The 16,706-nt window shown below is 27.9% G+C and overlaps 2 protein-coding genes across 5 annotated transcripts in view; one reads left to right on the forward strand and one right to left on the reverse strand.

Annotated features, from left to right (window-relative positions):
- The window catches only part of LOC129972410 (cytochrome P450 2C15-like), a 102,069-nt gene that overhangs the window by 74,340 nt on the left and 11,023 nt on the right, over positions 1 to 16,706 (reverse strand). The gene's annotated exons all lie outside the window — the stretch shown is intronic.
- Positions 1 to 16,706, forward strand: part of LOC129972409 (sodium-dependent phosphate transport protein 1-like) — a 71,398-nt gene that overhangs the window by 13,112 nt on the left and 41,580 nt on the right. For 2 of the 4 annotated variants that reach the window (XM_056086540.1, XM_056086537.1), the window contains exon 2: positions 10,453 to 10,607. In XM_056086540.1, the coding sequence (XP_055942515.1) occupies positions 10,499 to 10,607 (109 nt within the window). In that variant the 5' untranslated portion in view covers positions 10,453 to 10,498. Of the gene's footprint in view, positions 1 to 2,339; positions 2,458 to 10,452; positions 10,608 to 12,886; positions 13,110 to 16,706 lie in introns of those variants that run through there. The other 2 variants (XM_056086539.1, XM_056086542.1) reach the window with 2 other exon arrangements.

The following is a 16,706-nucleotide window of genomic DNA, read 5'->3' on the forward strand; positions in this document are numbered from 1 at the left end:
ATCCTCTGGCATGACAAGTTTATAAGAGAGCATGCTAGAAAGTTTTAGGGAAAACACTTCCATTAGGCAATGAATATTGAAGCTCGAAATCGTATGGGTAATGAATAAAGCATAAATGGCAATTTTCATCATCATCTTTTAATCGCATATATTTTTTTACCTGCTTTTACCAGTATTGCATTATTATTACGTATGCTTCTTTGACAGCAGATACTTTTTTAAAAGGTTGAAGTAGAACTATGGCATCATAGCTGTTATTTCATCTTAAAATCTGTAGAGTTCCAAAACTTTATTTGTCAGCTAGAAAAATTAAAAATGAAAGTTAAAAAAAATTATCATTATTTATATATATCTAGGGATAGAGACCGATAGAGAAGTCTCGCGATTGTTTCAAACCGGTTTAAACTGGTTAATGACTTAAATTAATTAAGACAAATGACTTAAAAAATAATAATGTTCTCGCATGGTAACATGAAATTTGCGATCGTAGATTTCATTTTAATTATTTTTTTATTATTTAGTTTATTAAAACCATTTATTAACTTAATATTTAGCATACGTAAACTATTATATCATTTTTATTACTTATTGTATTTTTGTAAAAACTTCTCTCATTTGAAATCTGAAAGTTTAATTTTAGTTATGTTCTCTTGTAATCTTCCAGCCGGACATACATACTTCTTCTGAATGAATTTCTTTCAAATTCTGTTAGATAACTACAAATTCGGTGTAAAGACCTTTATCAAATTTTATTCATCTAATTCAAAGCGCATTAGAGTTATTTTGTTCATAGACAGAGAGACGGAACAGAAAAGCGTAGTTCCAAATATGTATTTTTGGGTCCCACGGGGAATCTGAAACGTAGCAATTTTAATTCGAATTGCTTGACAATTATAATACTTTCTCTTCGTTATACTTCATATATGACAAAAGAAAATTCGGAAGAGCTTTGGTCAAGAATTTTTAGCTTACTTGTAATAGGTATAATAGGTATAATGTATAAGCAACCAAACTAGCATTAAAAATTTTTTTTGAAGTTCTATATTTATTTTTTTACAAAAGGTGTTTTTTAAAGTCGTGATTTTGATAATTTCTAACCGACTTCGGCAACTTCTGTCTAAAATAAAGGAATTTGATCGAATTTTAAAATTTAAATGCTGTATTCGAAGATGCTACTAGGCGTACTCTAATTTCTACAATTTTTTTTTAAATTCATAATAATTTTTACTTGCAAAAAAATAAATACATTTAATGTTTTCGTTGGATAGCACGAGCTTGCAAATGAATATAATAATTGAAAACTAAAAATGTATCTAATTTTTTTCTTGAAAAGTATCAAATTAGTAACTTTTAAAGCAATAATTTTAATTGCATTTGATGCTCTCACTGCACATAAAATGCATAAAGGTAATGCATATGCTAAGAAATTATTCTCAATATGGATCTCTGCCTTCTCGTGTACGAAGTACAGAAAAAATAATTTTAATAGTCAAAATTTCAGTAATAGTTTAATAGTCAAAAAAATTCTATCTCTGGATTTTTGACAAATCCCCAGGTTTTAGACCTCTCTGAGTTCAAAAAACACATTTTTGGATTCTAAAAAATTCTAAATTCACGCAAAAGGTTCATATTTCGTAACTATTGTATGCCAAACCATCCAAGGCGGTCTCTAGGATAATACCTTTATTAGGGAGTATGCGAGAAAGTTTTGGGAAAACCAGTCTCGTTGATGTAAAAACTGCATTCCAGAAATTAATTCCCAAAGATCATATATTGATAGGCTCTTTAGTATCCAATTTTCGCCAAATGGCGACGATTAATAATACAGAAGTACATTTATTAGTATACGAAAAGATTTTGGGAAACTATTCTCACTGGTGTTTTCATAGATTCATAAATATTGAAGAAGATAGAGCATAAGCTAAGAAAGCGCCTTTTTCCTTTATCAGAAATTTCTCATTCATTTACAATTTTATAGTAAGGCCAATATGAGTATATATCTTTGCAGTTTTGCAATATATGTCGGAAAATAATAGATATAGTTCGAAAGCTAGACATAGTTTCATTGGTTTCAATTCATTCTATAGCTTCGAAATACGTCAAAACCTGGAGGTCGAATTTTTCGATGATTTGTTTTTCTGTATACGTTTCTTATAAAATGATACAAGAATCCAATTTGTTCCACAATCTCAATTTATTTTTCCCGCCATAACGAAGGAAGAAAATAAAATTACACCTGGAGGATTCGAATATTCTTGAATAAAAAAAAAAACGATTCATGGTTCCGGCTGTTTTGTGTTCCATCCTTGCTGAGAAAGTCGGTCGGGCTGCTCAACTCGTGAGCTGGAAGCCTGGCGTGCCAGTCACATTGCTGCTCACGAACTAAGTGGGATACTCGCCAAACCACTCACGGGAAACCCGGCAATTGCTTTAACCGACCGCAGAAAGTTTTTTGGGGTAAGTGAAAGTGATTTCATCGCCTAAAAGCTTCTTTGTTTCGAGATGGCCGTAGCTTTTACTCTGTGCAAGTGGTTCACTTTCATTGTTTGATTTGTATGGTGGTTTTGGTAGCGAAATGGGTGAAATGGGGAGAGGTTTTGAGACAATAGAGACATAATTTAGATTATGACCTATCAGGGAATTGATTTAATATGAATCCTACTTTGTCCATATAGACCACAGAATTTTGTACAGAGATAACTATTAACAATTGCACAGTTTTTTTAAATAAAATATTTGTTCTAAAATGTTTGACAAACATTTATCAATCGCAACTTTTTTAACAAAGTTTAAAATATTGTAGTTTAAATCTTTCAATTTTAAATTTCTAAGTTGACTGATACAAAAATATTATTGAAATCAGGAATAGGAATTTTTAGACAAAGGCGATCGATTTTAAATTGATATGATGTCAGACAATAAAAATTAGATGAATCCATATTTTATTATGCTATAGTTAGAAAAATAGTTGTGGAAATTTTAATTAACAGTAAATTTTCTGTCAATCTTTTGACTCAAAAAAATAAAATTTATAGATATTATCTTCAAAATATTTTTATATGAAAGAAATAATAAAGTTCAGTTATTGCAAACGATTTATTTGATGAGCAAGGCTATTTATTTTATTTTTACATTGAACCAATGGCGCCTCGTCCTTTGCAACCATGGGGACGATGTAACTTATAATAGCACAATGCTTCTTCGCACATTTTTACATAGCTTAAAATTTAAAACTTTTTCAAATTATTCAAAATTAATTTTTTTAACTAACCATAATTAATAAATTTTCTTTTGTTGTTGGTAATTTATAATAAAGAAATTTTAATTAAGTAATTACTAAATTTTAATTTTTAAATAATTAATTTTAAAATAAATTTTATTTCTTTTTCTTTTTTGGGGGGAGGGAGGGGAGGGGAGGGGAGGTGGGACCTTTGCTCTTGTTTACAAAGATTTATGACATAAAGGTGTGAATAGGAAAAGCAATCATAAATCGCAAAGTCAAAAATAGATATATTTAGAAAAATTATTTTTATAGTTATTTACAAGTAAAGTTTCATAGAATAATATGCTGTGCGTATTTGAATATCTATCATTTTCTTATTTCTTTTAAAATTTTGGATGCGGATCTGTTATCAAAAAAGTTTAAACCAATATTTGGATATTTCTAGGGTTGTTCTTTTCTACAGATTTCTTCAAATCTTCTTATGAACTTCCCCTCTCGCTTGTGATTTCTGCGCATGCGTGTTAAAATGAAACCGGGACTGTTAAAAAGTTTCTCTTTCTTTTACAGATAATCTTTTTAAAAAACTTTTTCTTTCTACATTTTGAAGTATACCGGTTTTCGCTGCATTTGTCTTGAACACTGAGAGTAATGAAAGGGGGAAAAGTTAAGATTGTTGAGGAATTAAAATTTTGTATATACACATCCACACACAAAAGAAAAATTAGTTATCAAAATTACACTGAATTTTTTTACTGGTGCTAGAGTTCTCTTATACTTATAATTGAACCGTTCTTTGTTAACATTTGTAGTAAAATTATTGAAATTAGCTCCAACTCTAATGAAATATAGATTGATTGATGCATTATAATAATCAGTTGAAGTTGTCTGTTCGAAGCTTACCTAAACCTACTTAACACCTTTATTACATTGTAAACGACAGTTTACAATGTAAGAAAGTTGTTACCCCCCCTCCATCGTATATATTATAGACCTTAGCCATGAACGCCATCAGTGCTCAGATTTTTATTTTCAGAGTCCCATATATTAGAACTTTGTACTTCTTTATATAATGACCAACACCAAATAACGCATTTTTGTCCATTAAATGAAAGTAAAATGCGACGCAGAACTACAATGATACCGCGCCAACCGCATTTACAAGCATGTGAATGTTCAGACCGACAGACGGCCAATTCCAAGATGGATTTCATACATAACTAAATACCAATATGCATTTAGAGGCTTAATTAGAATACAAAATTTTTCTCATTTAGCTCCTCAGTTTTTGTATTTATCGTGTTTCCTTGTATTAGGACACATAGACTTCCTGGGTTTATTCCTTTTAAAATTTGATAAAAATCCCAAATACGGTAGAAAGACAACATCCATCTAGCTCAAAGTAGTTTTGACTTATTTTTTTCGCCAACAGACTGATAACATTAAAAACCAGCGGTCGGGGTCCCCACAAATCTTTTTTGAATACTCTCTAATAAAAATGTTATCTTAGAGAATGCCTTCATTGCTTTAGCGTACAATAATTATGAAATACTAATTTTTGGCGTGGTTTTCACATTTTTATTGATTCGTGTGGTATTTTGTGGATGTTTTGGCGATTTATCCCTAGCTTGCAGTTAATAGTATCCAAAAATCGAATTTTTGTTTTAGATGAGTTTTTTTCTTATCAACTGAAAAAAAAAATACTTGTAGCCGCAGAATCCCGTACCTAATGTGATATATTTAAGTTATTGCATTTTTGAATTTTCGCTTTTACATGTTTCTGAAACTACATATCAACAGGCAGTCAACCATTGTTGTGTTTGTATTTTGATAGATGTCTTCACTATAGGTGATAGATAGATAAAATTTGGTACATAGATTTAACTCTCTTCATTTTGTAGTTTTTGTGTCAACATATATTTGGAGAGTCGGACAGACTGATTTCATCTACAAATTCAATGTGAGGACAATATATCAAATTTCAACTCTCTAGCTGAAAGGGGTTTTGAGTTATCTTTGCACAGACGGACATTTTTCAAAAACGTGTTTTTCGAGCTGAGGGATGTCTAAAACGTGGAAATTCGTTAAAAACTAAAGTTCGAATTTGTTGACAATTGCTATACTTTCTTTATATTTCCCATACGGCAAGTAAAAATTAACCCTGAAATCATGCAGATTCGTCAAAATCTCAAGTTCTGAAATTTTGATGACTACAATGTTCTCTCTTTAAATACAATAAAAAGCAAATCTACATGACACAATAATGTAAAAGAGAAAACACTGTTTGGCATTCAATGAATCACTGATTGAATATTTTCTATTATATTTCTATGCTTTCAAAATAATGAATAAATATCGATTCAAAATAATGGACAGAAACTATAAATGGTCTCAATATACATTGTATCAGCTCATCAAATAAATTTATAGGGGAAAATAATATAATTTGAAGGACAAATAATATAATTAATGGACGACATTAAATAACGTGCAGAGACATATGATATAGTAAATTATCTGCGACATCATGTGAATTCAATTTCATGAAATTAATAGTCGCACATATCATCATTAATAGTCGCACTTATGAAATAACTTATGAAACGTAACTTATGAAACTCATTAATAGTCGCACTTATGAAATAACTTATGAAACGTAACTTATGAAACTCATTAATAGTCGCACTTATGAAATAACTTATGAAACGTAACTTATGAAACTCATTAATAGCCGCACTTATGAAATAACTTATGAAACGTAACTTATAAAACTCATTAATAGTCGCACTTATGAAATAACTTATGAAAAGTAACTTATGAAACTTATGAACGTATTATCATTATCATTAATAGTCGCACATATGAAATTAATAGTCTCACATATTATTACTTCTGAAACGTATTATCATTATTATTAATAGTCGCACATATTATTACTTCTGAAACGTATTATCATTAATAGTCGCACATATTATTACTTATGAAACGTATTATCATTATCATTAATAGTTGCACATATTATAACTTATGAAACGTATTACCATTAATAGTTGCACATATTATAACTTATGAAACGTATTATCATTAATAGTCGCACATATTATTACTTATGAAACGTATTATCATTATCATTAATAGTTGCACATATTATAACTTATGAAACGTATTATCATTAATAGTTGCACATATTATAACTTATGAAACGTATTATCATTATCATTAATAGTCGCACATATTATTACTTCTGAAACGTATTTTCATTAATAGTCGCACATATTATTACTTATGAAACGTATTATCATTATCATTAATAGTTGCACATATTATAACTTATGAAACGTATTATCATTAATAGTTGCACATATTATAACTTATGAAACGTATTATCATTATCATTAATAGTTGCACATATTATAACTTCTGAAACGTATTTTCATTAATAGTCGCACATATTATTACTTATGAAACGTATTATCATTATCATTAATAGTTGCACATATTATAACTTATGAAACGTATTATCATTAATAGTTGCACATATTATAACTTATGAAACGTATTATCATTATCATTAATAGTTGCACATATTATAACTTATGAAACGTATTATCATTATCATTAATAGTTGTACATATGAAATTAATAGTCGCACATATCATCGTATGAATTCAATTTCCTGAAATTAATAGTCGCACACATGTGTATATACACAACATATTTGCAAAAATATATTGACAATTGAATAAATTGAAAAATAATCGCTATTATATTTAAAAAAGCAGTCTTCTAATAGCGATTAATTTTGATTCCAACATATTTTAAATAGTTTTTTAAATATTTTTTTACAATGGACAAATTCCAATCCCTATACAGATTCCTAACCCCATTTATGTTTATAATCCCATAAATTTTGTCCTGAAAATTAGTGATTGGGAATTTTAGAAATTCACAATCACAGATTTTTGAAATTGAATTACTAAAATTCCTAATTGCAGATTTTTGAAATTGAATTTCTATAATTCACAATCACAGATTTTCGGAACAGTCTGTACGAGGGCAGAAGAAATTATTTCATACTTTTTAGTCCATTTTAAAAACGTGAAATTATTATAACGATAAATTATTTCTTATTTAAATAATTCTTCCCTGCTTTTCAGTCTTGTATGTATAATATTTTGCAACCGGTTTTAAATTAACTTCCCGATGAGCTATATCCGATGGCAAAATTTGTGCCTAACTGACAAGAAAGAGAATTGATATTGCATTGTCATCTAATTCTGAACTCTGTTCATTCGAACCTCTGGTTTATCAACAAAAATAACTTCGAAATCGATTGCAGAATTTGTACGAAACGGACAATCTGACAGAAAAGAACGGAACTTAAAATATTCTAAATTTGTTATAATATTACGCTTTTGAATTTCAATAATAATTTTTCGGCCTTTAAAATAATTTTTATTGGTATTTAATTAGGGAATCGTTCAAATTGGAGTTTTTAGACCTACTTACGCTTTAAATTTTAAATAAAAAATGCGAAATTAAATTTAAGAATGGGTGTTTTAAAATTGAAAACAATGAAATTTCAGACTTTTCAAATTGGCTAAGAAATGCCTTATAATATGTTTTCTTCAAATAAGCATTGATTTTAACCCTTTCTAGGGTCGTGGAAGTTTGCTTCCCACCAAATTTATCAATCTTTGTATGAAATTATGTAGGTTGGCATAAGTTCTGACAAATTTTTTTAGTAAGTCAGAAACTTAGATGTTTCAATTCTTTATCTCAGACAAAATGATGTGTTTTGATTTGTTACTTAATTATTAATTAACCAAATTAATTAATTAATCAAATTAAATTTATCTAATAAGCTAAATGAATCCCTTTTCTTATTCTAATTTCAAGCCTAAAAATATTTTAACATAATATGACTAGAAAAAAAATGGCCCTTTAAAGAGTTAATTCGATATTTAAGAGTTAATTCGATGAAAGAACTAAAGTACGTGTTTATTTCCTTCAGAAAATGCAATAATTCATATTTTTTTCTGTAAAATTAAAAAAAAAAATCCTTCCAAAATAGCTTTTAAGTAAGATGTTTTGTTGCATATTTATCTCTCGATGTATCAATTAAACAATTATTTGGGTCACCTACACTTAAATTGGGACTTATTTGGATGTTCCGTGTCACGTGAACTTGATCGTGTGTTCGGTATGTCAAGGAAAAACATTGACTCAAATACATTCTGGAAAGGAGAAAAATATTGTTTACACTTTCCTATGTGAAAGTTATGCAATTATGTTGAGCATGAAGCAAAAGAAAGTTTTTAGCCTAATAATTTTTTTCCCTCTATATTCAATTTTAAAATCCTGATATTCTTTAAAATTGATAAAGAAATTTAACTTAGAGACATAAAATTAAAAACAGAGGATGAAAACGATAAATTAATCCTATCCTTCCCCTTTTTTTATCGGCATAAGTATTACATATCTATATAAATAAATGCAAAGAATACATTATAATCAATACAGTATTCTTTTTTAAAATAGCATAAATAAATGGAATAAATAAAAAAAGTATTAACTTCATTTAAAACAATTCACAAATTTTTTTCAAAAGAAAAAAATTATTAAATAATTTTATTAATCAAAATATACATACAAAAGATTAATTGTAAAAGAATGAAAATATTAATATTATTGCCAATGATTGCAAAGTCTGAATTTAGATATATGTGGTGCATGATAAATTCGAAATATTGATTTTCAAAATATTATTTATTACATTTTATAAATTTGTTCGTGGTATAAAGTTTTCATGTTACTAAATTATTTATAATATTTTAATTTATTAATTTTGTTAGAAATTTGTAATAGAGAAATATGAAAATTTAACTGTTTATTTTCTTATATATTACATTTTTAATTGCTTGATTTATATAAACAATTCTATGAAAAAATGTCAATACATTTATTTTTTCAAATATATACAGATCAAATGAAACATTCTCGAATATGTTTCAGTGCAGAAATAAAAAAAAAAAATCGTTTGAAAAAATGCGAATTTTTTAATATTTAAGTTACAAATTTTTGTCACAAAACAAAACAACGGTTCAAAAATTACGAAAACGGTTCTGAAACCCAAATTCGATTTTTGGACACTTTTGACAGCATACTATTGATCAATAGCCATACAGTCGTGATGAATCCCACGATAGATTCAATAAAAATGTTAAATTCACACCAAAGGTTAATATTTCTTAATTATTGTACGCCAATGCCATGTACGGCGATCACTGGGATAGCATATTTATTAGAAATATGCGAGAAAGTTTTAGGGTGACAACTCCTGTTGTTTTCTTTATAATTACAATTGTACTAACATTCCTCGTGGAATTAAAAATGCAAGAACGATATTATCAGCAATTTGTTTTGGTAATTTAGTATTTTATATGATTATCCTTTTCTCATTAATTGAGACTGATAAACAACACTTGCATTACCCGTTTTTTGAATAAGCATATTTAAAAGCAATGATAAATCAGTAGATTATACGGATAACTACTTGTGTGACCCATAAGTATGGAATTTTCCAGAATCTTGTTTTTTTTTTTTTTTTCTTGAAAGAGGTCATCTACCCATACATTTTCCTTTTTTTATAACTTCGTAAACAGCTATGGGTCATTTTCTTCCTTATTGTTTATTTTGACTTCCGAAATACATGTTCTTCGTGATTTCAACGAATCATTTACATACAATCCTATCATATGCCGGGTAACCCGATAATTGAAATGAAGCTGGTATGTTGTAAGTAGCTGCCAATCCGTTTCATCTGTTTCAGAAATACCTATGCGTATCTACGGAACAGTAGCCACATTTTATTCAGGATTCTGAAATCTTTTAAATCGTTTGATGTGATATAAAATTAAACGAAAACGATTTTCATTTGCAGGAAATAATTAACGATGATAAATATTATTCTGAAAATTGACAAGATGAGAATTAAAAAATATCGTTTGGTCTTTGTTCTGGTTACACAAAGAAAATTGTAAATAATGTTGTGTTTAAAAAAAACAGAATGCTTGTTAAAAAAATGTATGAAGAATGTTTTGAAAGTTAAAATGTTTTTAAAAATATTTCTTTCGAATTTTACCGAAGATACAGAATTGAAATTTACTTAAAAATTGCTCCAAGAAGTAAAGTTTGTGCATTCCACTCACGTAATTTTGTTTTTGTTTTAGTGAAGTGATACGAGGATTTGATGATTTATTACAATAACGTTTCAAGATGGTGTATGGGATTTTTAACATAAAGAGTTCTCGATGTTTAAAATTTACGTGGAAAGTAAACTCTATTGAAAATAGTGAAGATGTGGAGAGTGCCAAGAAAAATAAAAGTAAGTGTTAATAATTTATTTTATGTTAATTTGATAAGTATAAAGACGTTATTTCTACTTTAAAACATATGTAAATATCTGTAAAATTTTTAGAACAATTAGTAGAATTTATAGAAATGTAAAATTTTTTAGAATTTTATTATAATATGTCGTTAAGGTGAAAATTAAATTTTATGATCAAAATTGGAATGCAAATATCAATTTTATCATGATTATGCATATGGTAAATTTTTAAAGATTTAGAAATGGATTTTTGTTATTAAAATTTGGTTTTTAAATATTTTATCTGTGTTGTTATATTTTGTAATACTATTTCGCGAGTATATTTAGAACATTTATATCTTAAAAAAAGAAAAAGAAAAGATCGTTGATTCAAATTGCCGAGAAAGTACTTGATTTGAAATAATAGTTTAATATATTTGAATGACTGTACAGAAAATATTATTATATAAATGTATCAATTTTTATCATTAGGGTATTTTTTTACAATGTAGAAATGATATGAGTTATTTTACCAAATCATATTACTTTTATTTGTGCAAAATGAAATCTATAGTGACAGTCTCCAACGCATTAAAAAAATTTAAGAGTGAAAATTGGAGAGGAACATGAATTTAAAAAATAAAACAATCACTTTGCAAAATTGAAGGAATAAAAAATATAGATCAATATGAATACAATTTTGTATTCCTATTGATATATTGATCAATATGAATAAGAGTTTTGGCACTTCGGATCTAATATTAATATATAAAATTCATCATTATATTTAGAAAAGTCTAAAAAAAGTTTCACATTTGGAAAAAAACTCTATCCATTAGAAACCCTACCGCAATACAATCTTTAATTTACCGTATCTAACTTATTTTATATTAAACTTTTTACGTCATGTATCAGTAATTTGTTATGTTGTAAACATTTTTAAACTGATCTCTAAACTGAACATTAGGGTGAATTTTCTGGTCGCATTTCCAGAACAAAACTAAATAAATAAATCTGCAAACTTTTTAAAAATAAACTTGTTTATCTTGGTTACTTTTTTAAAAAACATCATGAATCAATCATCATCATCGATCAATTTGTAAATAAAAAACTAAATATACACATAATCTAAACCAACATTTTTTTCAATTTTTTAAAAACAGTATCTTTATGACTTTGCAATCGAAAATTATGAAAGCTGTATGTGATAGCTTTATATTTGCCACTAAAAACTTTCTGAAAAGAATAAAATAAATTTGTATAAATAACTTGTATAATTGCATATAAATAACTTGTCACGTGTTCTTTTCATCTCCCCGGTGAATCAAAAGAAGTGCTTAAGTTTGCAAGTGATTCACACGCCGTAATGTCGGAACAATCACGTGACATGTAGGCATTGACACAGTATGGTGCGTTTTGGTCTTTGTGCTATGCAGATAAAATATGCATTTGGAATACATCTTTTCACTTAATTAGGCCGTTAAAATTCTCACTTTAGATAATTACCATTTCATTTTCGCTTCGTTTGTCATGTTCAATTTTCACAGCCACTTGAAAAAAAAAAATTATGAAAATAGAATGAAGAACATTCGCTTCTGATGCTCTGTTCTGATTACATTGAAACAATTTTGATTATTCTGTTCTGATTACACTGAAATAATTTTGATCATTTTGTTCTGATTAAACTGAAATAATTTTGATCATTCTGTTCTGATTACACTGAAATAATTTTGATCATTCTGTTCTGATTACACTGTAGTAATTTTGAATTCCCATTTTTCTCGTAAGAACAGAATTAATTAGAATTAGAGAATTATTAATTAGAATTGAACAGAAATCCAAGTCTTCGTTTCATTCATCCACAAACAAACGGTCTACTCTGAGAAGACCATAGAAATGTATAGTTAAGATAGTTATTTAGAAAAAATAAACCATATCTGAACGCCTGAATCTCAAGGGTAAAATAATTATAAATTGTTTTATTTCACATATTTAGTTAACTATTAAACTAAACACCCGACATGTATCATTTAACATACAATAAAAGAATTCTTATTTTGCGGTGTCGAGCTTGAGATTGATCCAGATTAAACTAGGACTAATTGTAGAATAAGTTAACTTACTTCACTGATAATTGAATGATAAGGAACTGACAGTAACTTAGAAAATGAAATTACTACTCTTCGCGGAAGAGACGTGAAAAAAACATATTATTAATCAACATATTTCACAACTCGGAAATATGAGACAATTGCATGCTTTCTCCGACATTCGAGATTTCAAAACTGTGGACTGATTCAAGATGTAAAGATAACTTCAGCCCTAATATGTCTTCCATATTTAAAAGAAAGCTTAATAAAGGTTTGAAAGTTAATTCGTAAAGTTAATTGTATTAATCTTTCAAAAAGTTTCCGAAAAAAAAAAAAGACCTTTAATGTATAGTTCAATTTTCAGCAATTACGAATTTTAAATATTTGTAATTTAAATTTGGATACTTGTTCAAAATGGCTTTATTTCTGGGTAAGTACTACAAATGGCCATTATATGCCTCTAATATTCATTGAAATTTATTCCTCAATTTATCTTAATTTTTTTCACTTCAGTGAAAATTTTATATTATAACTTACTTGAAAATATTGCTCTAATCCATGCAATTCGTATTGTAATTTTAATCCATCATATTGTAATTTTAATGATTTTTAAAAATTGTTCTGTATTCCATCACCATATTTCTATTCCACAAAATTAAAAATATCGATATAAATAATACCAAATGTCGATACCCAATATTTATAATCCTATATTAATACATTTTTATATTTATAATTGTATTTCCTTTTTTATTGTAATTATTTTAATTTTTCTTCCAGCAGAGTTTAAATTGTACAATTAATCATTTGAGTATGATTCCAAAGATCATTTTTAAATTATTATTAATTTCCTCATTTTGGGATACAATTTTTCATTCATTATTTTTTAAATATTTTGAACTATTTTTGTGGGTGTGCAGGAAATAATAATTTTTACATGACGATTTTTTTTCGAATGCTGGTTTTTGATGAATAAATATATTATCAGTTATTGGCAATAATTAATATTTTTAGCAAACCTCGAACAGAAAATGATGATTAGTATTGTTTTTGATTTCAATGAAATTTTATAAACATATTTTCGTAAAATGGTTGAATGATTGTAAAATACTTTAATTCTCATTTTTAAAGTACTTTTGTTCAATTAAATCACATTTTATAGCAGATTTTATTCGATTAAATCGCATATTATAAAAGATTCTATATTTTATTCTGATTTATCAAATTTTTTTATCTTATAAAAAGTTTTAAAAAATATGAAAAATATTGATTTTTTTAGATAAATTTGTCTCCAGAAGCAATTTGTCAAATATTTTTCTCTACGGACAACATCCTAAACTGTTTTTTTTCCTTTTATTGAACAAAAATTAATTAATTTGTATTATTTAAATTAATTAAACAATTGTTTTATTATTAGTTAATAAACAATCTACTATAAAAATAAACACTTTACAATCTAAGAACTCTAACTTCAAATAATTATAAAATCTATTAAAAATTAAATGCTTCAGTCATATTCGTGACAATACTAATGTATAAGATTTGCTTCTGATTTGTCATTAGTGTAACTTATTGATACGTCATAGAAAGTAATTTAAGAAAAAGGATGGACCTAATTCAATTACAAACAATATGAACCTGAAAAACTTTCTTTCCCAAACTATGCAACGCATAGAATATTGTTACGATTTTAGTAAATAATTGCAGACCGTTTTGTAATTCTTTTGAGTACGAAAAAGTCCTCTGACTTTTCGTATCTTGTTATTATTAGCATCAAAGATAAAATTATTACAGTCTGAATAAGCCTAGACATTTTGATGACATTTGCTTTCCAAATACATCGACCATAGCTTGTTTAAGTTCTAAAATTCTTGTAAGTTTAGTTAAAATAAGTTCAAACTCTTTTATACACCATAACTGATAAAATCTTTGTTTAATATTATTTAATATCAGGATCCGTTTCCAAAATAGAAAGATACTAAGGCATTCATTTTTTCGCAACATCTCAGCATGGTATCATTGATATTAGATTGTTGGGAAAGTAATTTTGTTTTTTTCCCAACACAGGACTTAATTGTATTTTTTCATAGCAAACTTTACGCTAAGCCGCATAATCTTTATATATTTTGACAGCTAATATAACAAGGCTTGCTAGTAGGAAAGTTCGATTGACTCTGCACAGTAGTTTTTGGTTGGTACCCTTTCAAATATAGAAAGTGAAAAGCAGCAGTTTCGTTATATTTTACTTTTTTACTATCAAAAAGGTAAAAATGCTGTTCAAGCAAGAAAAAAAATTTCTTATGTGTATGGGGAAGATGTATTGACAGAATGCCAGTGCCATAACTGGTCTCCAAAATTTCTGTCTGACAATTTTGATGCTGAAGATGCGCCACTTTCTGGAAGGACCAATTGAAGCTGATGAACACACAGCAAAAGCATTAAATGATGTAAACCGGAGAATAACAACTCAAATTCTGAAGTGTATATTATCATCATCTCGACAAACTGAATGATTCACTTATATGGGAAAGGTGTGGGGTTCCACCAAGATAATGCTAGACCACATACAAGTTTGGTAACTCGCCAAAAGCTTTTCCAATTTTTATGGAATATACTGCCACACCCACAATATTCTCCAGATCTGGCACCTTCAGATTACTAGTTGTTCCGGTCTCTACAAAATTTTTAGACGGAAATACCAAATACGGTTTATTCAAATACTTCAAATGGGCAGGTCAAAATTCACCCAGATTTTTTTTTTGTCAGCAAAGAATAAAAAATGTTTTGGGCGTGGAATCATATTACTGCCAGAAAGATCCCAAAAAGTATTAGACCAGAATGGACAATATAAAATATATATTCACTATAAGAAAATCATCTTTAATTTTGATATAAAAAATTACTTTCCGATCAACCTAATATTTTTCCGACTTAAAGAAAGTGACGGAAAAAGCTCTAAATGATGTTCATAATCAGTTGATTAATCTTTAATTGAAATAATTACGTTAAAATTTCCTTTGTGAACAATCAATATCAAATTAAATGCTTCTTCCAAACATCATCAATAACACATTAAGCACCAAATGAATCCCGAACAAAAATGTAGAGCAGTAGAACTGTGAACAACTTGCCGGAAATATTCACAAAGTTGAAACTCGTGACCGGATTGTATGTGGAATTCTCCTCAGATAAATGTCATTGCGGCGGCGTCAGGTCTGATCATTATTATAACTAAATGACTCTTATAATCAATTGACTAATCTTTAATTGAAATAATTATTTTAAAATTTCTTTTGTGAGCAATCGATGCCAAAATTAAATGCATCTCTCCAACTTTATCAATTGCGATGTAAACACCAAACAAAAATGTAGAGCAGAAGAACTGTGAACTATTTACCGGATATATTCACAAAGCTGAAGCTGGGGACTGAGGAATGTGAGGTATTCCTCACAGATAAATGTCATTGTGACGACGTCAGGTCTGATCATTATTATAACTAAATGACTCTTATAATCAATTGACTAATCTTTAATTGAAATAATTATTTTAAAATTTCTTTTGTGAGCAATCGATGCCAAAATTAAATGCATCTCTCCAGCTTTATCAATTGCGATGTAAACACCAAACAAAAATGTAGAGCAGTAGAACTGTGAACTATTTACCGGATATATTCACAAAGCTGAAGCTGGGGACTGAGGAATATGAGGTATTCCTCTCAGATAAATGTCATTGTGACGACGTCAGGTCTGATCATTATTATAACTAAATGACTCTTATAATCAATTGACTAATCTTTAATTGAAATAATTATTTTAAAATTTCTTTTGTGAGCAATCGATGCCAAAATTAAATGCATCTCTCCAACTTTATCAATTGCGATGTAAACACCAAACAAAAATGTAGAGCAGAAGAACTGTGAACTATTTACTGGATATATTCACAAAGCTGAAGCTGGGGACTGAGGAATGTGAGGTATTCTTCTCAGATAAATGTCATTGTGACGACGTCAGGTCTGTTCCTTCTTAT

The sequence above is a fragment of the Argiope bruennichi genome, chromosome 6 (assembly GCF_947563725.1).
Source record: "Argiope bruennichi chromosome 6, qqArgBrue1.1, whole genome shotgun sequence".
Taxonomy (NCBI): domain Eukaryota; kingdom Metazoa; phylum Arthropoda; class Arachnida; order Araneae; family Araneidae; genus Argiope; species Argiope bruennichi.